This window comes from Bufo bufo, chromosome 10, assembly GCF_905171765.1.
Source record: "Bufo bufo chromosome 10, aBufBuf1.1, whole genome shotgun sequence".
Lineage (NCBI taxonomy): Eukaryota > Metazoa > Chordata > Amphibia > Anura > Bufonidae > Bufo > Bufo bufo.
Genome location: NC_053398.1, coordinates 78737816 through 78761299, shown reverse-complemented (window position 1 = coordinate 78761299; position 23484 = coordinate 78737816). Strand labels below are relative to the sequence as shown.

Sequence of the window (23484 nt, the reverse complement as noted above, 5' to 3'; positions counted from 1 at the left end):
CCAAGGGAGTGGGCTCACTCACAATTTTGCCCAAAAACACAGCCATGAACAAAGAATGGTACCAAAACACCCTCCAACAGCAACTTCTTCTTCACCAAACTGTTGTTGGATTGTTGGAACAATGCATTTTCCAGCACGATGGAGCACCGTGCCATAAGGGATAACTAAGTGGCTCGGGGACCATAACGTTGACATTTTGGGTCCATGGCCTGGAAACTCCCCAGATAATCCCATTGAGAACTTGTGGTAAATCCTCAAGAGGTGGGTGGACAAACAAAAACCCACTAATTCTGACAAACTCCAAGAAGTGATTATGAAAGAATGGGTTGCTATCAGTCAGGAATTGGCCCAGAAGTTGATTGAGAGCATGCCCAGTCGAATTGCAGAGGTCCTGAAAAAGAAGGGCCAACACTGCAAATACTGACTCTTTGCATAAATGTCATGTAATTGTCGATAAAAGCCTTTGAAACGTATGAAGTGCGTGTAATTATATTTCACTACATCACAGAAACAACTGAAACAAAGATCTAAAAGCAGTTTAGCAGCAAACTTTGTGAAAACTAATATTTGTGTCATTCTCAAAACTTTTGGCCACGACTGTACATGACCTATGGTGCGGATTTTCTGCACGCAGAACCGTGCAGAAAATCCGCACGCAATCCGGATCGTGTGCATTTTGCCTTAAGATGTTACTGCTCACATATACTCCTTCCTTTCAGCTCTCGTGTTCTCACTATTCTCTACTCACTGATTAGGTTATGAATTGTCTAAAGTGGAGGGAAAGACTGGTACTCCTGAAAAGCCGCTTTCTGATTTGGGTCTCCTCTCCTACCGCAGTTATTGGTCTCAGACAATTTTAGAAATTCTAATGGACCTGAAGACTGAAACTGGGGAGAGGCCGCAGATAACCATTAAGTAAGATATAAAGTACTTTGGTAAGAGAGGTATGAGGAGAAATTTTGAAGAATTGTAAGGGTACTTTCACACTAGCGGCACGGACCTCCGGCAGGCTGTTCCGACGGCTGAACAGCCTGTCTGATCTGTTCTGCTGCTAGTGAACGCGTACCCCGGACTACCGCTACAGTCCCATTGACTATAATGGGGGCGGGGTTCCAGCGGCAGCACGGCATCGCACGCCGAGAGGCTGCCGGAACAGCCTGCCGGAGGTCCGTGCCGCTAGTGTGAAACTAGCTTAAGGGATAACAATAATCTAGTTCTTTAACATAATGGAAACATGAGTCACAAATTGGGTTTCTAGTATTTTTTTATGTACTTATACAGTGTTTTATTCCTTCAAGTGAAATCAGTGAGATCACCAGTATTAAAAAGGAAGATGTCATCTCTACATTGCAGTATCTGAACCTCATCAATTACTACAAGGTAACCATAGAAGAGAACATTTGAATCTGATGTATACTGATTATGGATTGACCGATATTGATTTTTTTATTTTTTTTGGGGCCGATACCAATAACCTGTGAACTTATACTAACATTCTGTGTGTTTTCATTTTTGAGAAAACATTTTTTTCTGTTACTGCGTTCACCACAGTTATTTTTTATATATATTTTAATAGTTTGGACTTTTCGGACGTGGCAATATGTGATATGTTTATCTATGGTTTATATATTTTATATGTAAAATTGGGAAAGGGGGTGATTTATACTTCATATTTTGGTGGGGTTTTTTTTTTTTTTTTTTTTTTTTTTTTTAAACTTTTTATTTAACCCCTTTCACCTTAAGGACCAGGCCATTTTTTGCAAATCTGACCAGTGTCACTTTAAGTGCTGATAACTTTAAAGCTGTTTGACTTATCCAGGCCATTCTGAGAGAGTTTTTTCGTCACATATTGTACTTCATGACACTGGTAAAATGAAGTAAAAAAAAAAATAATATATTTTATTTATTAAAAAAAATACCAAATTTACCAAAAATGTGTAAAAAATTGCAAATTTCCAAGTTTCAATTTCTCTACTTCTAAATTACATAGTAATACCTCCAAAAATAGTTATTACTTTACATTCCCCATATGTCTACTTCATGTTTGGATCATTTGGGGAATGATATTTTATTTTTTGGGGATGTTACAAGGCTTAGAAGTTTAGAAGCACATCTTGAAATTTTTTCTGAAATGTAAAAAAAAAATTTTTTTGGGACTAATTCAGGTCTGAAGCCACTTTGCGAGGCTTACATAATAGAAAACACCCAAAAATGACCCCATTCTAGAAACTACACCCCTCAAGGTATTCAAAACTGATTTTACAAACGTCGTTAACCCTTTAGGTGTTCCACAAGAGTTATTGGCAAATTGAGATGAAATTTCTGAATTTTAATTTTTTGGCAAATTTTTCCATTTTTTCCAGTAACAAAGCAAGGGTTAACAGCCAAACAAAACTCAATATTTATGGCCCTGATTCTGTCGTTTACAGAAACACACCATATGTGGTCGTAAACTACTGTACGGGCACACGGCAGGGCGCAGAAGGAAAGGAATGCCATACGGTCTTTGGAAGGCAGATTTTGCTGGACTGTTTTTTTTTTTTTTTGACACTATGTCCCATTTGAAGCCCCCCTGATGCACCCCTAGAGTAGAAACTCCAAAAAAGTGACCCCATTTTAGAAACTACGGGATAGGGTGGAAGTTTTGTTGGAACTAGTTTAGGGTACATATGATTTTTGGTTGCTCTATATTACACTTTTTGTGAGGCAAGGTAACAAGAAATAGCTGTTTTGGCACAGTTTTTATTTTTTGTTATTTACAACATTCATCTGACAGGTTGTCACGGACGCGGCGTTACCTAATATGTATACTTTTTTTAAAATTTATGTAAGTTTTACACTGATTTCTTTTTTGAAACCAAAAAAAATCATGTTTCTCGCTCATATCATTGGGGGACACAGGACCGTGGGTATAGCTTGCTGCTGCCACTAGGAGGCGACACTAGGCTGAAAACTGTTAGCTCCTCCCCTGCAGGCTATACTCACTCCAGCCTGGAGAGAGCATTTCAGTTTTTAGCTTAGTGTCGTAGGAGGCAGACCCTTAGCAGGGTGGCTCTTTTGGAAATTTTATTTTAATTTTATTAGGTTCATGGGGCGCAGATTCGCATGGCGTCTCTGTCTCCCTGGGAGGCTAGCCGCTGTCGGTTGTCCCACCGCCTTGCCCCCCCCCCCCCCCAAGAAGAGAAGTGGACCAGGGCAGCCTCGCTCCCCTGCTTCCCACCAGCAACAGGGCCACCTACTCACCAGCCCTATACTGCCCCGGCCCCTGATGCCTTCTGCCAGCGGTCGTTGGGTGGCCCTGCTGGGACGACATCTAAGGGCGAAGTCCACAGAAGACAGGTGAGTATTACTCCCCTCTCTCCCTCCCTTAGCTCCTTACCCCTGTCTGCTGGGTAGCGATCTCCCTCCTGCATCCTCAGATCCTCAGCGGCGGCGGTACGGCACTGCGGGGGTTAATGTCGGCAGCATCACGGCTGCAGCGGCTCTGCTACTTCAAGGAGAGCGGTCCGATCTCTCTCTCTCTCTCTCTCTCTCTCTCTCTCTCTCTTCAGCGCTCTTCCTCCCCACTCCACTTCTTAAGTCTCCAGGCATCGCCTGAGGCAACATGTCCGGCGCTATATTAACCCCTTCCCATCTCATGACGGCTCCTAGCATGCGAGTGGGGGGCTTGGCTTCTTCCCGGCCATTTCCTCACACGACCCGCGTGGGGGCGGAGCCTATTTTCCCCAACGCGGAACTCCGGAAGACCTCTCCAGCGCTCCCTTGCCACAAGGACACAGGACCTGGGACTTCTAATGGTAGGAGATCTCTACCCCCTCCAGCATAGAGAAGCCACACAATGTCAGACCCAGCCAAGACCCCTCCCCAGGCACCCTGCAGGACCACTTATTATGCCTGCACTTCATGTTCTGTTAAATTCCCTCGTGGCCAGTCACTCTCTCTATGCTCTGCATGTCAGGCAGCCCCACAGAGCCATCCCTCCATATTGTCACAACCCACAGGAGTTCAGGACCCCTCTGGCTATGGAGAACCTGACTGGGCAAGGTCCCTGTCCCGGGCAGTAGAAGACCTCTCCAAAGTCTCCCATTTCATTACTGGGTCGTTTGGTAGAGAGATCACCCACAGTGCAGCCCTCACCTTCGCAAGGCGCACAAACTAGGAGCAGGCTTACTAGCAAGCGTCCCAGATCAAATAGTCATTCCTCTTCTGACGCTTCTGCATCCCCTCCCGTTTTCTGATCTCAGACGTCCTACATTTTAGGTGACGCACTATCAGATGGTGAGATTGCGGATTCAGATACGGAGATGGACCTGGAGCAGTCTTCCCAGATTGCGTCTATGGTAGTCTGATTTCAGCTATCCGGGACACTTTCCAAGTTCAGGAGGAACTCCCCTCCACCAGCCAGTGTCCGTTTTTGCGTACAAAGCAGACCCCTAAGTCCTTCCCTGTAAACTACGACTTTTCCGTTGTTGTCGCAAAGGCTTGGGACCAGCCAGGTTTGCGCTTCATTGTCCCAAAGCGGTTAGACTTGCTCTACCCTTTTCCAACTGATTGTGTGGAAAAATGGGCCTCACCTCCGAAGGTAGACTCACCGGTCGCTCGCCTCGCAAAGAACACAACTATTCCGGTGGCGGATGGCTCCTCTCTCCAGGACTCAGTAGATCAGCGCATTGACTCGCTATCGAAGTCTGTCTTTGCAGCCAGTGGTTCAGCCTTACGTCCGATCTTCGCATCGGCATGGGTAGCCAAGGCGGTTTCGGAGTGGGCCCTCCGTTTGAACCAAGACCTTGTGACCAATCTTCCTCCGGCGGAACTCCAGTCCTTGGTGGTACAAATTTCGCAGGCAGGAAAGTACCTCTGCGAAGAGGCTCTGGACGCGGGGACGATGGTCGCCCGTTCCTCGGCTCTCGCGATATCTATCCGCCAAGAACTCTGGCTTAACCCCTTAAGGACACAGGACGTACCGGTACGCCCTATTTCCCGAGTCCTTAAGGACACAGGACGTACCGGTACGTCCTAACTTTAAATAGGCATTCCGGCACCCCAGGGGTTAATCTGAACAGGATGCCGGCTGAAATCATTCAGCCGGCATCCTGTCACAACGCCAGGGGGGGGGTCATGTGACCCCCCCGTGTCGGCGATCGCAGCAAACCGCAGGTCAATTCAGACCTGCGGTTTGCTGCGCTTTTTGCAGTTTCTGATCCCCGCGGATCAGAAACTTTAGAGTGCCTAAAATCAAGATTCTGCACCCCTGCATGATTTGATGCTGGCGGGTGGTGCAGGGGGAGTGTCGCAGGCGGTGGGGGCGTTGCGGGAGGCGGGCGGTGCGGCAGGCGGGATCGCGATCCCCCGCCCGCCTCCCCTTGAAAATTCGTTGGCTTCTAGTGGGTTATACCAGGGTGCCAGCACATTGCTGACACCCTCGTATAAACGGCTGACATCTGTGCAGATGTCAGCCGTTTAACCCTTTCCATACCGCGGTCCGTACGGACCGCTGTATGGAAAAGGTTAACGGTCATCTGTCAGGGAGCTCCCTCCCTCTCCCATCGGGGGGCTGCTGTGCCTTTGCAGCCCCCCGATGGAGAGGGAGAGAGCCCCCCGACAGCCCCCTGCCAGCCCCGTGCTCACCCTTCCCCGTCTGCGAAGTTGTGGCAGACGGGGAAGGTTCCCATGGCAACAGGACGCCTGCTCAGGCGTCCTGCTGTCCATGGTGCTGAACAGATCTATGCTAAAAGCATAGATCTGTTCAGTGTAAGTAAAATACAGACATCAGACCCACTGGATCTTCAAGAACCAAGTGGGTCTGGGTCAAAAAGATGTAAAACATTTATCACTGAATAAAAAAATACACTACACATATTAGGTATCGCCGCGTCCGTAACGACCTGATCTATAAAACGGTCATGTTACTTTCCCCGCATGATGAACGCCATAAAAATAAAAAAATATAAACTATGAGAAAATTGAAGTTTTGCCCACCTTACTTCCCAAAAAAGGTAATTAAAGTGATCAAAAAAGTCGCATGTATGCCACAATAGTACCAATCAAACCGTCATCTCATTCCGCAAAAAATGAGACCCTACTCAAGATAATCGCCCAAAAACTGAAAAAACTATGGCTCTTAGACTATGGAAACACTAAAACATGATTTTTTTATTTTTTTTCAAAAATGAAATCATTGTGTAAAACTTACATAAATAAAAATAAAGTATACATATTAGGTATCGCCGCGTCCGTATCGACCGGCTCTATAAAAATATCACATGACCTAACCCCTCAGGTGACCACCGTAAAAAAATAAAAATAAAAACGGTGTAAAAAAAGCCATTTTTTGCCATATTACGTCACAAAAAGTGTACAAGCAAGCGATCAAAAAGTCATATGCACCCCAAAATACCAAAGTGCCAATCAAACCATCATCTCATCCCGCAAAAAATGAGACCCTACTCAAGATAATCGCCCAAAAACTGAAAAAACTATGGCTCTTAGACTATGGAGACACTAAAACATTTTTTGGGTTTTAAAAATGAAGTTATTGTATAAAACTTACATAAATAAAAAAAAATTGTATACATATTAGGTATCGCCGCGTCCGTGACAACCTGCTCTATAAAATTACCACATGATCTAACCTGTCAGATGAATGTTGTAAATAACAAAAAAAAAAAAAACGTGCCAAAAAAGCTATTTCTTGTTACCTTGCCGCACAAAAAGTGTAATATAGAGCAACCAAAAATCATATGTACCCTAAACTAGTACCAACAATACTGCCACCCTATTCCGTACTTTCTAAAATGGGGTCACTTTTTTGGAGTTTCTACTCTAGGGGTGCATCAGGGGGGCTTCAAATGGGACAAGGTGTCAAAAAACCAGTCCAGCAAAATCTGCCTTCCAAAAATCGTATGGCATTCCATTCCTTTCCTTCTGCGCCCTGCCGTGTGCCCGTACAGCAGTTTACGACCACATATGGGGTGTTTCTGTAAACTACAGAATCAGGGCCATAAATAATGAGTTTGGTTTGGCTGTTAACCCTTGCTTTGTAACTGGAAAAAAAATATTAAAATGGAAAATCTGCCCAAAAAGTGAAATCTTTAAATTGTATCTCTATTTTCCATTAAATCTTGTGCAACACCTAAAGGGTTAACAAAGTTTGTAAAATCAGTTTTGAATACCTTGAGGGGTGTAGTTTCTTAGATGGGGTCACTTTTATGGAGTTTCTACTCTAGGGGTGCATCAGGGGGCTTCAAATGGGACATGATGTCAAAAAAACAGTCCAGCAAAATCTGGCTTCCAAAAACCAAACAGCGCACCTTTCACTCTACGCCCCGCTGTGTGGCCGTACAGTAGTTTACGGCCACATATGGGGTGTTTCTGTAAACGGCAGAGTCAGGGCAATAAAGATACAGTCTTGTTTGGCTGTTAACCCTTGCTTTGTTAGTGGAAAAAATGGGTTAAAATGGAAAATTAGGCAAAAAAATGAAATTCTCAAATTTCATCCCCATTTGCCAATAACTCTTGTGCAACACCTAAAGGGTTAACAAAGTTTGTAAAATCAGTTTTGAATACCTTGAGGGGTGTAGTTTATAGAATGGGGTCATTTTTGGGTGGTTTCTATTATGTAAGCCTCGCAAAGTGACTTCAGACCTGTAGTGGTCCCTAAAAATTGGGTTTTTGTAAATTTCTGAAAAATTTCAAGATTTGCTTCTAAACTTCTAAGCCTTGTAACATCCCCAAAAAATAAAATATCATTCCCAAAATAATTCAAACATGAAGTAGACATATGGGGAATGTTAAGTCATCACAATTTTTGGGGGTATTACTATGTATTACAGAAGTAGAGAAACTGAAACTTTGAAATTTGCTAATTTTCCCATTTTTTGGTAAAATAGGTATTTTTTTATGCAAAAAAATTTTCTTTTTTTACCCAATTTTAGCAGTGTCATGAAGTACAATATGTGACGAAAAAACAATCTCAGAATGGCCTGGATGAGTCAAAGTGTTTTAAAGTTATCACCACTTAAAGTGACACTGGTCAGATTTGCAAAAAATGGCCTGGTCCTTAAGGTGAAATAAGGCTGTGTCCTTAAGGGGTTAAAGTCTGGTCGGCGGATTCATCCTCCAAACGTTCTCTTTCAAGACTTCCCTTTGCTGGGTCTCGACTCTTTGGTACCCGGCTAGATGATATTATTTCGGAAGCAACAGGGGGAAAAAGCACCCATTTACCGCAACCCAAGGCGAAACGTTCCTTTCGTCCTAGGGTCACATCTTCCCGTTATCAGTCCTTTTCGTAGGTTTGCAGGCACTCGTCCGGCGGCCCCACCTGCATCTAGGCGACCCAATCAGGACCAGCGAAAAGGCCCATCCTTCAAACCCCAGCCAGCATGGTGTCCGTGAGCGCAACAGCCTCGTTCCGCTCCCGGAAAACAGCCCTCAGCATGAAAGTGCGGAAAATGTGGCGAACTCATATATCGGACGCTTGGGCACGAGAGGTAGTGACATCAGGATACAAGATAGAATTCAAATCTATCCCACCCAACCGTTTTTTCCTCTCCCAGTCGCCCAAGGATCCAGGTCGGGCGACTGCTTTCTTCCAAGCAGTCCAGTCCCTTCTCATACGGGCCGTGATAATTCCGGTCCCCTTACACAAATGATTTACGGGTTTCTATTCAAACCTTTTCGTAGTACCCAAAAAGGAAGGCCATTTTCGTCCAGTGCTGGACCTCAAGATAGTGAATCGCTTCCTCCGCATTCAACGGTTCAAGATGGAGTCACTCCGCTCCTTGATTGCCTCTTTGGTACAGGGAGAACTCATGGCATCGATAGACATCCAAGACGCCTACTTACACGTTCCCATCGCACCCGCTCATCAACGTTGTCTTCGTTTTGCCATTCATTCATGTCACTACCAGTTCGTCGCCCTGCCATTCGGCCTAGCGACAGCTAGGCGAGTGTTCACAAAGGTGCTTGCCCCCCTCCTGGGTCTTCTGCGCTCCAGGGGCATCACTCTCCTCTTGCATCTAGACGATATCTTGATCAAAGCATCTACGGTCTCCCAATGCGAGGAGAGTCTTCAGATCACCGCTTCGGGTGGATAGTCAATCGGCAGGAATCCTGCTTATCTCCCACCACACAAATCAGGTTTCTGGGCATGATACTAGACTCAGGTGCAGCCGTGGTACTCCTGCCATTGGACAAGAGCGTGGACATTCAGAGATGTATACGCATATTACTCCAACGCCGTAATACGTCTATCCGCAATTGCATGCGGGTGCTGGGCATGATGGTGGCCTCCTTCGAGGCCATTCCCTTCGCTCAATTTCACACAAGGTGTTTTGAACGAGCCATTTTGTCATCTTGGGACAAATCCCCGGATTTTCTGGATCGCCGGATCCGGCTGTCCCTCCAAACTCGTACAGCCCTCGGTTGGTGGACAGAGTCTGCGCATCTGTTGGCGGGGAAATCCTTCCTTCCAGTCATATGGATGATCATTACAACAGACGCCAGCCTTCGCGGTTGGGGCGGAGTTCTCGCCACATGGACGGTCCAGGGTGTTTGGTCTCCATCGGAGTCCAAACTTCCCATCAACATACTGGAACTCCGGGCCATTTATCTCTCCCTTGTCCATTGGACTCCACTTCTGCAGGGTCGTCCGATCAGGGTGCAGTCGGACAATGCCACAGCTGTGGCCTACATCAACCACCAAGGAGGGACTCGCAGCCTTCCGGTGATGCAGGAGTCTGCGAAGATTTTGCAGTGGGCGGCGTCCCATGTTCCGATGATTTCGTCAGTCTTCATCCCGGGAGTGGACAACTGGACGGCAGACTTTCTAAGCCAGACAACAGTGGACCCGGGGGAGTGGTCCCTCCATCCGGAGGTGTTCGAGGCCATCTGTCTCAGGTGGGGACGTCTGGAAGTGGACTTGATGGCGTCCAGGTTCAATATCACAAGCTCCCGTGCTTCCTCTCTCGCGCAAGGGATCCAGCAGCACACAGCTTGGATGCTCTCGTGGCGCCTTGGGACAGCTTTGCGTTTCTTTACGTGTTCCCACCGTTACCACTTCTACCTCGGATCCTACGCAGAATCAGGAACGAAGGCATCAAGACGATCCTGATCGCCCCAGACTGGCCTCGATGAGCTTGGTACTCAGAAATCATTCTTCTGCTAGGAGATGCTCCGTGGCCTCTGCCAATCAGAACCGATCTACTCTCCCAGGGCCCAGTCTTCCATCAGAGTTTAGATATGCTACGTTTAACGGCGTGGCTGTTGAAACCTTTCTGTTGAAACGCAGAGGTTTTTCTGATGCGGTCATTCGAACCATGATTAGGGCCAGGAAACCTTCTTCTTCTAGGATTTACTACCGGAACTGGAAATCCTTCTTGCGTTTCTGCGAGGAACGAGCTCTTCCTCCCAGGCGTTTTTCCCTTCCGACGGTTCTAGCGTTCCTTCAGTCGGGATTGGACCTGGGCATGGCTCTCAGTTCCCTCAAAGGGCAGGTCTCGGCCCTGTCCATTTTTTTTTTTTCCAACCTACTCTAGCCGTCCTAGGTCCGGTCAAGACTTTCTTGCAAGGAGTAGCTCATACAGTTCCCCCATATCGGCCCCCATTACATTCTTTGGACCTGAACGTGGTTCTCGATGCACTCCAGACAGCGCCGTTCGAACCTCTGAGTGAAGTTTCCGTCCGTCTACTTTCCTAGAAAGTGGCCTTTTTAGTGGCCATTACCTCTATTCGACAGGTTTCGGAACTGGCAGCTCTCTCCTACAAGGAACCCTTTTTGGTGTTTCACCAAGATAAGGTGGTTCTTCGTCCAGTGCCATCTTTTTTACCAAAGGTTGTTTCTGCCTTTCACGTGAATGAGTACATTGTTTTGCCCTCAGCCTTCTCATCCCCGGGAGGTCTCCCTCCATCGTCTGGATGTAGTACGGGCCTTGAAGATCTATCGGTCGGTGGTGGCCCCCTTTAGACGCACTGACGCTCTGTTCATTATCTCGGAAGGCCCTCGTAAAGGTTTGGCGGCTTCAAAGGTGACTATTGCTCGGTGGATTCGCTCGGCCATTGCCGAGACCTATCGTTCCAGGGACAAGGTTCCTCCACCCGGGATCACGGCTCACTCTACCAGAGCGGTCGGGGCTTCTTGGGCACACCTCCACCACGCTTCTGCGTCAGATGTGTAAAGCAGCGACTTGGTCCTCTCTACACACCTTTTACTAAATTTTACCGGGTGCATTCATTGGCCTCGGCGGATGCTTCTCTCGGCCGCAGGGTTCTGCAGGCCGCAGTTCAGTGACTTCCATAGACAGTTGGTTTGGGAGAATTTTGTTTCCCTCCCTGGGGACTGCTTTAGGACGTCCCACTGTCCTGTGTCCCCCCAATGATATGAGCGAGAAAATTAGATTTTTGTGAACTCCCCTGTAAAATCTTTCTCCCTTGATTCATTGGGGGACACAGCACCCACCCACATATTGTTGTGAGGCAAGTGGGGTTCCTGTTTTGTCTGTTGGGACCTTGTGTTTGGTTCGGTCTCATGACAGTGTACAGTTTTCTGTTGATTTTTACTTTAATTTGGTCTCTCCTACTGCTGGAGCACAAACTGAAATGCTCTCTACAGGCTGGAGGGGGTATAACCTGCAGGGGAGGAGCTAACAGTTTTCAGCCTAGTGTCTCCTCCTAGTGGCAGCAGCAAGCTATACCCACGGTCCTGTGTCCCCAATGAATCAAGCGGGAAAGAGATTTTACAGGTGAGTTCACAAAAATCTAATTTCTCGCCCAATTCCTTGGGGGACACAGGAAACCTTGGGTATAGCTCATCTCCATAGGAGGCGTGACACTAAGTGAAAGACTGTTAAGCCCCTCCTCCAGCAGCTATACCCTCAGCCTGGAGCGAGCGACTACCAGTTTTTTGCTTAGTGTCAAGGAGGCAAGACACTCTCTGCACTGCAGAGCTGTCTTTGCTAAAGATTTTATTTTTTTCTCTTTTTATTATTTTCAACTTTTTTCCTTTTTTCAACAGGGACAACAGAGTCGCAAAGACCTCTCTGTTTTCCCGGGGTTGAGCTGCGCCAGTGCCGGCTATCCGCACTGCTGCCTCCCCCACAGAAGATAAGGAGGACCAGGGCAGCCCAGCTCCCCTGCATCCCGCCAGCACAAGGGTCGCCCGCCTGCAAGCCCCTCTCCAGCTTCCTGCCACTTCGGTGCCAGTGGCTGAAGGGGCGTCCCTGCTGGATGGACTGAGGGTGAAAACGTCGACTGGTGAGGTGGCTATGCAGCCGTTCTACCCCCCCCCCCCCCCCCTCTGTTAGGGTTCTAACTTCTGTGTTCCCTCTGCCTAGCCTTGTCACATTACAAGGCTTACTGTCGGCTTCCCACCTTTGTGTGTGGAGCAGGACGGAGCGGTGCTCGTGGGGGAGGGTTTACTGCACAAGTTTACCTCAGGTGCTGCGGCCATGTGGGGCCGCCTTTTTGTTATCTCGGCCAGTGCTGCCGCTGTGTTCAGCTGCCGGCTGACTTCTCTTGCCGGCTACCGGTGTGTCATTCGCCGCCGGTGTATAAGGAGGTGGTCGGGGGGCAATATTTTCTCGGCGGCATATTTGTTTGAATCGCGCGCGCGAAAGTTCCAGCGGGGGGCGGAGCTTCGTTCCGCTTCTCCTGTACATGTTAGACATTCAGTCGGGGGGGCGGACGTCTTTCTTCCCGCTCCTCGCTGGCCCCGCCTCCTCTTCGTGCCAGCCTGCTCTCAGGACGGATCGTTTTTTACCTCAGGTGTTGCCGCTGCTGTTGTCGCTGCTCCCACTGTGACCTGGTAGGACTGTTGACCCCTTCTAGCTCTGCAGCCCTCTGGCCTGGACGCTTTTATATTACTTCAGCCAACATGTCTGACCCCTCAGCGCCGGCCGGTCCTTGGTATCACACCTGCACCGCATGTAAGGCGCCCCTTCCTCAAGGGCAGCCTGACCCGCATTGCTCGGCTTGCAAAGCCCCATTACAGGGTCCGCCATCTGTTGTGTCACCCCCTGGCCTCTTGGATCCCCCTGACTGGGCTAGATCCCTTTCCCAGGCTGTGGTCAGCCTCTCTAACGTTGTGGGCCGCCTTGCAGAGGTATTGCCCTTATCGCAGCCGGATATTTCCCCTGCTGGGCCCTCCGGGTCCGCTATCTTAGCTGACCTGTCTGAGTCCCTCTCTCCAGGCGACACCTCCAGAGCCCGTCAACCCCAGAAGCGGTCTAGGGCGGAGCGCCTATCATCCTCGGATGCCCTCCCGCGACCAAGCAGAACACTACCTGAAGGTGCGCCCCCACCCACCCGGGTGGGGGGACGTCTCTTCCTGTTCAGGGACTTCTGGCAGGCGCACGTCTCCGACGCCTGGGCTCTCGAAGTTGTGTCTTCCGGGTACAAACTCGAGTTTACGTCCCTCCCCCCAGTTCGGTTCTTTCGCTCCCGGGTTCCCCAAGGGGCAGCCGATTTCTTTACTGCCACTCGCACCCTTCTGGACAAAGGGGTCATCGCTCCGGTTCCCATGGAAGAAAGATTCAAGGGGTTCTATTCGAACCTTTTTGTGGTCCCCAAAAAAGAAGGCTCGGTTCGTCCCATTCTGGATCTAAAACGGTTAAACCGTTTCCTTCGTCTTCAGCGATTCCGGATGGAGTCTCTCAGGTCGGTGGTGGCCTCTCTGGAAAAAGGGGAGTTCCTGGCCTCTATCGACATCCAGGACGCCTACCTTCATATTCCAATCGCTCGGTGTCATCAGTGCTTTCTGCGCTTTGCAGTGGCGTCCGACCACTACCAGTTCGTTGCTCTCCCCTTCGGGCTGGCGACGGCCCCTCGCGTTTTCACAAAGGTCCTTGCCTTACTTCGTTCCAGGGGAGTTTTTCTTCTTCCATATTTGGACGATCTCCTTATCAAGGCACCCTCTCTGTCACTGACATCCGCCAGTGTGGACCTCTCGCTACAAACCTTACGCCGGTTCGGTTGGATTATCAATCTTCCCAAATCCGCTCTTGTTCCATCCAGGCAACTGATCTTTCTGGGGATGCTGCTGGATACAGATGCAACGGAGGTTCGGCTTCCGTCAGAGAAGCGCCAGCTCCTTCATCGGTCGGTTCGGAGCCTTCTGACCCACCGCCATCCTTCCTTCCGGTTCAGTATGCGGGTCTTGGGACAGATGGTGTCCTGTTTCGAAGCAATCCTCTACGCGCAGTATCACTCCCGCACCTTTCAGACTGCCATTCTGTCCGCATGGGACAAGTCCCAGGAAAGTCTGGATCAGCACTTTCCCCTTCCCCCCCCAGGTTCGCTCCTCTCTCCTCTGGTGGTTACGGACCCCTCTCCAAGGGAAGTCCTTCCTGCCGATAACTTGGTTGGTGATTACCACCGATGCCAGTCTGCGGGGTTGGGGGGGGGTGTTTCCTCCTCGGTCCGTACAAGGCACTTGGTCTCCATCGGAGTCCAAACTGCCGATCAACGTTCTGGAGCTGAGGGCGGTTCTCCTTTCACTCCGGCATTGGACTTCGCTGCTTCAGGGTCACCCTGTTCGTGTCCAATCGGACAATGCCACGGCTGTGGCATACATAAATCATCAGGGGGGCACTCGCAGCGCGGCGGCGATGAGGGAGGTGTCTCTAATCCTTCGCTGGGCGGAAATTCATGTTCCAGCCATTTCGGCCATTTACATCCCGGGAGTGGACAATGGGGGGCGGTGGATTTCCTCAGCCAGACGACGATCGACCCGGGCGAGTGGTCTCTGCACCCCGACGTCTTCGAGTCTCTTTGCCTCCGTTGGGGTCGTCCGGACGTGGATCTCATGGCCTCCAGATTCAACCACAAGCTTCCCACTTTCATGGCCAGAACCAAGGATCCGGACGCTTACGGCGCGGACGCGCTCGTCCTTCCCTGGACGAAGTTCTCTCTCCTCTACGTTTTTCCGCCCCTGCCTCTTCTTCCACGAGTCCTTCGGAAGATCGCGGCGGAGGGCACGCCTGCGATCCTAATAGCCCCGGATTGGCCTCGTCGTCCTTGGTACGCCGACCTTATGTTCCTCCTGGCAGACGCCCCCTTGCCTCTGCCTCTAAGAGAAGACCTCCTCTCTCAAGGGCCGATCTTCCACCAGCATTTAGGGTCGCTACGTTTAGCGGCCTGGCTATTGAAACTGCGGTCCTAACGCGGCGGGGGTTTTCTGCTGACGTGGTCCGTACCATGATTCGTGCGCGTAAACCGGCTTTGTCCAGGATTTATTACCGAACCTGGCGGGCCTATTTGAATTTCTGCGAGACCTTAGATGTTCATCCCCTTCGGTTTTCTCTCCCCACGATTTTATCCTTCTTGCAGTCTGGTCTGGACTTGGGTTTAGGTCTCAGTACCCTAAAGGGTCAGATCTCAGCGCTTTCGATCCTTTTTCAGCGACCTCTGGCTCCGCTCGGTCCAGTTAAGACTTTTCTTCAGGGGGTTGCTCACTATGCTCCCCCGTATCGCGCTCCCGTTCCATCTTGGGATCTTAATGTTGTGCTGACGGCTCTCCAATCTTCTCCTTTCGAGCCTTTGCGCAGGGTTTCCCTTCGCTTGTTGTCTTGCAAAGTTTTTTTCCTCGTTGCCATCACGTCTCTTCGGCGTGTGTCTGAATTGGCGGCACTTTCTTGCGTAGAACCCCTCTTGGTTTTTCACCAGGACAAGGTGGTTCTCCGCCCGGCTCCGGATTTCCTTCCGAAGGTGGTGTCCGCTTTTCACCTGAATGAAGATATTGTCCTTCCTTCTCTGTGCCCGTCCCCGTCTCATCCTCGGGAACGGGATCTTCACCGTCTGGATGTTGTTAGGGCTCTGAGGATCTACTTGGATGTAACTAGACCCTTTCGGCGCTCGGATTCTCTATTTGTGGTTCCGGAGGGTCCGCGCAGGGGGCTGGCGGCATCTAAAGTGGTTATTGCCCGCTTCATCAAGATGGCTATTGCTGAGGCTTACCGTGCTAAGGGCAGGGAACCGCCCTTTGGTGTTACCGCTCATTCTACCAGAGCGGTCGGGGCTTCCTGGGCTCAGCGAAATCGAGCTTCGGCTGAACAATTGTGTAAGGCGGCCACCTGGTCTTCTTTGCACACTTTCACCAAGTTCTACAAGGTGAACACTTATGCATCGGCGGATGCTGCTTTGGGCCGCCTGGTCTTGCAGGCGGCGGTGCCTTAATGCCTATGGTTCTTTAATTCATCTTGGGTTGTGGTCCCTCCCTATTTGTGGACTGCTTTTGAACGTCCCAAGGTTTCCTGTGTCCCCCAAGGAATTGGGCGAGAAAACGAGATTTTTGTATAACTTACCAGTAAAATCTCTTTCTCGCTCTTCCTTGGGGGACACAGCACCCACCCATTGTTTTGGTTGCCCTGACGGGAGTTTTGACTTGTTGGTGTTAATTTGGTTGATCCTTGCCTTTGTTTTAACTACTTGGGCACATAACTGGTAGTCGCTCGCTCCAGGCTGAGGGTATAGCTGCTGGAGGAGGGGCTTAACAGTCTTTCACTTAGTGTCACGCCTCCTATGGAGATGAGCTATACCCAAAGTTTCCTGTGTCCCCCAAGGAAGAGCGAGAAAGAGATTTTACTGGTAAGTTATACAAAAATCTTGTTTTTTAGTGTTTCCATAGTCTGAGAGCCTTAATTTTTTCAGTTTTTGGGCGATTACCTTGGGTAGGGTATGATTTTTTTCGGGATGAGATGACTGTTTTATTGGCACTATTTTGGGGTGTGTGTGACTTTTTGATCGCTTGCTATTACACTTTTTGTAATGTAAGGTGACAAAAAATGGTTTATTTAGCACAGTTTTAGGCTACTTTCACACTAGCGTCGGGACTCCGCTTGTGAGCTCCATTTGAAGGGTCTCACAAGTGGCCCCGAACGCATCCGTCCAGCTACCAATGCATTCTGAGTGGACGCGGATACGCTCAGAATGCATCAGTCTGGCAGCGTTCAGCTTCCGCTCCGCTCAGCAGGCGGACACCCGCCTGGCCGTGCGGAGGCAAACGGATCCGTCCAGACTTACAATGTAAGTCAATGGGGACGGATCCGTTTGAAGTTGACACCATATGGCTCAATTTTCAAACGGATCCGTCCCCCATTGACTTTCAATGTAAAGTCTGGACGGATCCGTCTGAACAACTTTCAGACTTAGAATTTTTTCTAAACTATAATGCAGACTGATCCGTTCTGAACGGATCCAAACGTCTGCATTATAGGAGAGGATCCGTCTGTGCAGACACCAGACGGATCCTCTCTGAACGCTAGTCTGAAAGTAGCCTTATATTTAAAAAATTTTACGGTGTTCATCTGAGGGGTTAGGTCATGTGATAATTTTATAGAGCCGGTCGATACGGACGCGGCGATACCTAATATGTATACTTTTTTATTTTATTTATGTAGGTTTTACACAAACAGTTTTTTTAAAACAAAAAAATGATGTTTTAGTGTCTCCATATTCTGAGCCATATACTTTTTTTTTTGGGGCGATTGTCTCATTTTTTGCGGGATGAGGTGACTATTAGATTGGTACTATTTTGGTGGGCAAACGCCTTTTTGATCGCTTGCTGTTGTACTTGTGATGTAAGGTGACAAAAAAATTGTTTATTTAGCACAGTTTTTATTTTTTACGGTGTTCATCTGAGGGGTTAGGTCATGTGATATGTTTATAGTGCTGGTCGATTCGGACGCGGCTATACCCAATATGTATACTTCCCCACCCCCCTATTTTTTACCAATTTTTATTTATTTTTTTACCTTATTGGGGGAAAACGTAATTTTTTAAACTTTTTTTTTTCACTAAATTTTTGTCCCACTTTGGGACTTGAACTTTTGTGGGTCTAATCCCTTTACAATGCATTCCAATACTTCTTTATTGGAATGCATTGGCTGTATGAGGAATTACTCATACAGCTTCCTGCCTGTGAGATCCAGGGGGCTGGATCTCACAGGCTCGTCACCGGAAGGCATCGCGCTGCCTTCCATGCCATCGGGTCCCCCCTACAGCCGCATGGGGACCCGATGGTACCGCCCCCCGCAACCACAAGTAAAAGCCGCAAACCGCCCCCCGCGCATTTAGCCAAGGTGCCTGCTCAATGATTTGAGCAGGCACCTTGTTCCGATCACAGCCCGCCGGCCTGAGGTGATCGGAAATACACATGACGTACCGGTACGTCATGTGTCCTTAAGTACCAGGACAACATGCCGTGTCCTGAAGAGGTTAATAACCATTTCCCCCCTTAGGGGCTAGGGAACCTGGGATCTTTTGATCGCTTGTCCTATTCACCTTAATAGAGATCTATTAGGGTGAATAAGACTTCACACTCTCCCTGCTGCCCTGTACATTATACACACAGCAGCAGGGAGATTACCATGGCAGCCAGGGCTTCAGTAGCGTCTCGGCTGCAATGGTAACCGATCGGAGCCCCAGGATTACACTGCTGGGGCTCCGATCAGAAGCTTCCACTGCCACCAATAAAAAGGAGGGGAGGGGACCCTGTGGCCACTGCCACCAATGACTTTAATAATGGGTGGTGGGGGGTGCACTGCGCAACCAATGTTTTTAATGCTGGGGAGGGCGCACTGCGCTACCAATGATGACGTTTAATACATGTTCTGTGATAGCGCTCTGGATGCATTATTGGCAAGGTTAGCTGCCAATACTGATAACTTTAAAAATCATGAATATCGGCCGATAATATAGGTAACTCTGATAATCGGTCGATCCCTAATACTGATGTCACCCTTCCCCCAGCTGCGTTCGGAGCGGATCCGTCTGGTGTCTGTACAGACGGATCCGCTCCTATAATGCAAACGCTTGCATCCGTTCAGAACGGATCCGTCTGCATAACAGTTTTTTTCAGATCCGACAGTATATTCTAACACAGAGGCGTTCCCATGGTGATGGGGACGCTTCAAGTTAGAATATGCTAAAAGAACTGTGTACATGACTGCCCCCTGGTGCCTGCAGGGGGGGGAGGGAGGGGGGGCTGGCCGCACTGGCCACCAATGAGTTAAATACAGGGGAGGGAGGGAGGGGGGGGGGGGGGGTCGGTCTGCCCCCTGGCAGCACCTGCCAGGCAGCAGGTGGCAGTCATGTACACAGTTCTTTTAGTATATTCTAACTTGAAGCTTCCCCATCACCATGGGAACACCTCTGTGTTAGAATATACTGTCGGATCTAAGTTTCACGAACTAACTCAAATCCGATGGTATATTCTAACATAGAGGCGTTCCCATGGTGATGGGGACGCTTCAAGTTTAAAATATACCATCGGATTGGAGAAAACTCTGATCTGATGGTATATTAATAGGGACTCCTGACTTTACATTGAAAGTCAATGGGGGACGGATCCGTTTGCAATTGCACCATATTGTGTCAACGTCAAACGGATCCGTCCCCATTGACTTGCATTATAAGTCTGGAATGATCCGTTTGGCTCCGCACGGCCAGGCGGACACCAAAACGCTCCAAGCTGCGTTCGGGTGTCCGCCTGCTGAGCGGAACAGAGGTCAAACTGATGCATTCTGAGCGGATCCGCATCCACTCAGAATGCATTGGGGCAGTACGGATCCGTTCTGGGCCGCTTGTGAGAGCCTTCAAATGGAACTCACAAGCGGAACCCCGAACGCAAGTGTGAAAGTAGCCTGAGGTTACAGCCACACACAACTGATTTTACCACTACCTATGGATTTACCCTATGCATTGTAAAGGGTAAATGAAATAGCAGAGTATATCCACAGTATAAATTGACATGCTGTGGATTTAAAGGTGTATTCCAGTTGGTTTACGTTATCCCTATCCACTGGTCAGTGGATAACTATTAGATCGGTGGGAGTCCTACCGAACATTGCAGGGGGTACGTGGCCCCCCCACCAATCTAATCTTGTGGATAGGGGATAACGTTAAAGAGTAACTAAACTTTTGATTGAATTTTTGTTAAAATGTCCGTAATGCCATAATAACACTTTTTGTAATATACTTTAAGGCTTTTTGTATTTTTACTTTACCCCCCTAAAGGGCACCTTTCCCTGTGCACTTAAAATTGACTTTTCTGTACACTGCTGACTTCTCAGCGGGGTATGAAGTTTACAGTTTCTCAATGGGGCACATTGCTGTTTCTTCCTTCCTGTGCCCCCCCCCCCGGAGGTTTAATAAATGCTGGCATACCACATGGGTACCCTGTAACTATGTGCTATGCCAGGATTAGCAGAGCGGGCTCCTGACTGTGCCTGCTTTGCTAAGCTAAAAGCTGACATGCAGGACTATTAGCTTAGCTAAGGAGGCACAGGCAGGAGCCGCTCCACTCAGCTAATCCTGGCATAGCACATTGTTACAGGGTACCCATGTTCTATGCCAGCATTTAGTAAACTTCGGGGGGCACAGGCAGGGAACAGCAACGTGCGCCCCTGCCTGTACTCCCTGTGCTGCAGCCCCATTGAGAAACTGTATACTCCATACACCGCTAAGAAATCAGCAGTGTACAAAAAAAAAATCAATTTTAGGCGCACAGGGAAAGAGGTGTGCTTTGGGGGGAGAGGTAAAGTCTTTTAAAAATACAAAGAGCATTAAAGGGGTTATCTAACCCCCTAAAATGCCTCCCCTACTGCCTGGGCCCCTCACACTGATTGTACTTACCTGCACCCCGGCACCCGCGTTGCTTCTGACGCCTGCATGGCTGCCGCTGCATCTCCCCGTCGCATGGATGGAAATATCTGGGGGAGGGGGTGCAGCCAATAGCAGTAGTAGGGAGGCTCGTCCCCGTTGCAGTCTGCTATTGGAATTTAAGCTTCAGATTTATCCTGCAGTGCATGGTTGATATTTCTGACACCCATCCACTTTGCTGGTACTGTAAACCATTGTAGATTTTCTGCACTAAATCTGCAGCATATTTGTCCCTTGTTGACAAACCCTGACTTAGACATTTCTGAAATTGAAAATATGAAGTTTGCAGAAATCCATGTACTTGCTGTTAAAACAACCCCATTCATATTAATGGAACTGATTTTCAATCTCAGAAATGTCTGCAACAAAATCTGCCATGTGTGAAGGCACAATTCTGATGGCTTGTTGTAAAATTTCTAATAGGTCACCAGATTAGTAACAAACTGATTTGCTTGTACTGTATAATATTGGCTATGTTTCTTTCAGGGACAGTATATCCTGACACTTTCAGAAGACATTGTTGAAGGTCATGAAAGAGCCATGCTGAAAAGGATTTTGAGGATAGATTCAAAATGTCTACACTTCACCCCAAAGGACTGGAGCAAAAGAGGGAAGTGGTAGACAAAAGTCTAACGTATCAGCTAATCCATCATATTAAACTGCTGCTCTCAGACCCTTGGAACAAGTGAACTCTAATGACTACTTCATTTATGAATGTCCTACAGCGCAATGTTCAATTATGTCTGTGTTTCTGAAAAATGAACAAATTTGTATTTCCTGGAAGTTATTTGGAAGCATCAGTTTTTATTGTCAAGTAGCAGCTCAGTAAAGAATAGGACAAGTGATGGCAAATGAAGCTACTTTCACACTGGCGTTTTGGCTTTCAGTTAGGGACATCCGTCATGGTCTATCACAAGCGGTCCAAAACGGATCCGTTTTGCCCTAATGCATTCTGAATGGAAAAGGATCCGCTCAGAATGCATCAGTTTCCCTCCGTTCCGTCTCCATTCCGCTTTGGAGGCGGACACCAAAACACTGCCTGTCTGACAAAACGGAGCCAAACTGATCCATCCTGACACACAATGTAAGTCAATGGGGACGGATCCATTTTCTATGGCACAATAGAAAACGGATCCGTCCTCCATTGACTTTCAATGGTGTTCAAGACTGATCCGTCTTGGCTATGTTAAAGATAATGCATGTTTGAAGTGCGAGTGTGAAAGTAGCCTAAGTTGTATGGTCACCATGACCAGAGGACATGGAAAAAAAACTTTTGATATGTCATAGCAACTTATTAAAGGTTTGGCTGGACAGTGTTGTGATCACCACTGATAGTTAGAACAAGGAAAGAGAAATGCTTAAAGGGGTTGTCTCACTTCAGAAAATAGCCGAAGCCTCTGCCAAGCAGTGTAAAAGATAAACGGCATGAACTGCTCTGATGCACATACCAGGGCCTGCCTGGGTGAAATTGATTCTCTGTTTTGCAGTAGACTGAACACTAGAAATTGGTATAACATTATGGTAAATCCACATGTTTAATAGCAATTTTACAAATCATGTTAAACCTGATTTAGACAGTTGTGTTCTGTTCAGGAAGTGTGGCCCATGTGTTGGCCTCACCTCTCGGACCGACCGAGGCTAGCCTGACCCAGATGACTGCATATATTGTACTGTACTCGCATAATGATGTACAATAGTAGATATCGTTCAACAGACCCACGATCAGATAGGAACTGACTTTGATATATCACTGTGATGTAGTCAGTTCTGGGCCAGGAGATGTGTCCAACATACAGGCGTGTTTCCTGGAGCGAGCAGGGTCAAATGAATCAGGCCTTTGTAAGAGAAGCCCATTTCAACGTGTGACTGATTTTCTAGGCACCGTCCACTGTTGAATGAATATCTGACCTTTTCAGGGCAAAGATAATCAGTCTTCCCTTTTTGGGGAACACCAAATGCAGAATTTGTGTACGTCTTTGTTTCTTATCTGACTAAAATGGAAACACACTGTATTTAATTTTTAGGACCGTTGTTCAGATTGATTCTGGTATGTGTCTACTGTTCTTTGGGTGAGAGACTAGATACACTAAGACTAGGATTATGAATGTCAATCGGTACAAAACCTGTCAGCAAATTTATTATGAGCTTTTTAATAAATTGGTGCGATGGTGTGGGACAGAAATTCAAGTCTGTTAGCTATGAGTAGGCATAGGTAATAGTAAATCTGACGAGTTGTAGAGGCCCACCCATGTTTTTTTTTCCACCAGTGGCAAGAAAAGTAGCATGTTTCTGGTGTGCAGAAAATTAGCAACTTTGTATGCCACAAAAAAGATAAATAAGGATGGCTTCATATACTGCAGATTTTGTTGCCAAAATTTCCATGACTGAAAATCCATTTCATTCCCTCGAATGGGGCTTGCAAAAATCCATGCCCTTGCCACCCCCATGAATGGAACGGATTTTCAGTTACAGATATTTCAGCAACAAAAGTTGTTGGACTGAATCTTGACCCGTTCATTTTAATGGGTCAATTTACATGCATCATCTCTACATTCAGAAAAAAAAATATCTCAGCATGTGCTATATTGTGGGTTTTGCTGGCTCCATAGAAGTGAATGGGGCTTGCATGAAAAACAATGCATCTGCACGGTGTTCTTCACTGATGGTTGCTAGGAGATGTAGATTGTTGTTCTTCAGTTTGTCTTCACACATTTGAAAAACGGATCAATGCGGAAAAAAACAAACACTGAATGCAATTACAGACAAAACAATCAGTATTTCCTAAACCGATCCAGACATAATCCGTGTCGCACATGTGAAAGAGGCCTAACT

The 23484-nt window shown here is 47.9% G+C and overlaps 1 protein-coding gene across 3 annotated transcripts in view; it reads left to right on the top strand.

Moving 5' to 3' along the window:
- Positions 1–21617, top strand: part of KAT5 (lysine acetyltransferase 5) — a 54890-nt gene extending 33273 nt beyond the window's left edge. For 2 of the 3 annotated variants that reach the window (XM_040410174.1, XM_040410175.1), the window contains exons 13-15: positions 756–915; positions 1299–1380; positions 21139–21617. In XM_040410174.1, coding sequence (XP_040266108.1) covers positions 756–915; positions 1299–1380; positions 21139–21273 — 377 coding nt within the window. In that variant the 3' untranslated portion in view covers positions 21274–21617. Of the gene's footprint in view, positions 1–755; positions 916–1281; positions 1381–21138 lie in introns of all 3 variants that reach the window. The other variant, XM_040410177.1, reaches the window with a different exon arrangement.
- Positions 21618–23484: the final 1867 nt, after the last annotated feature.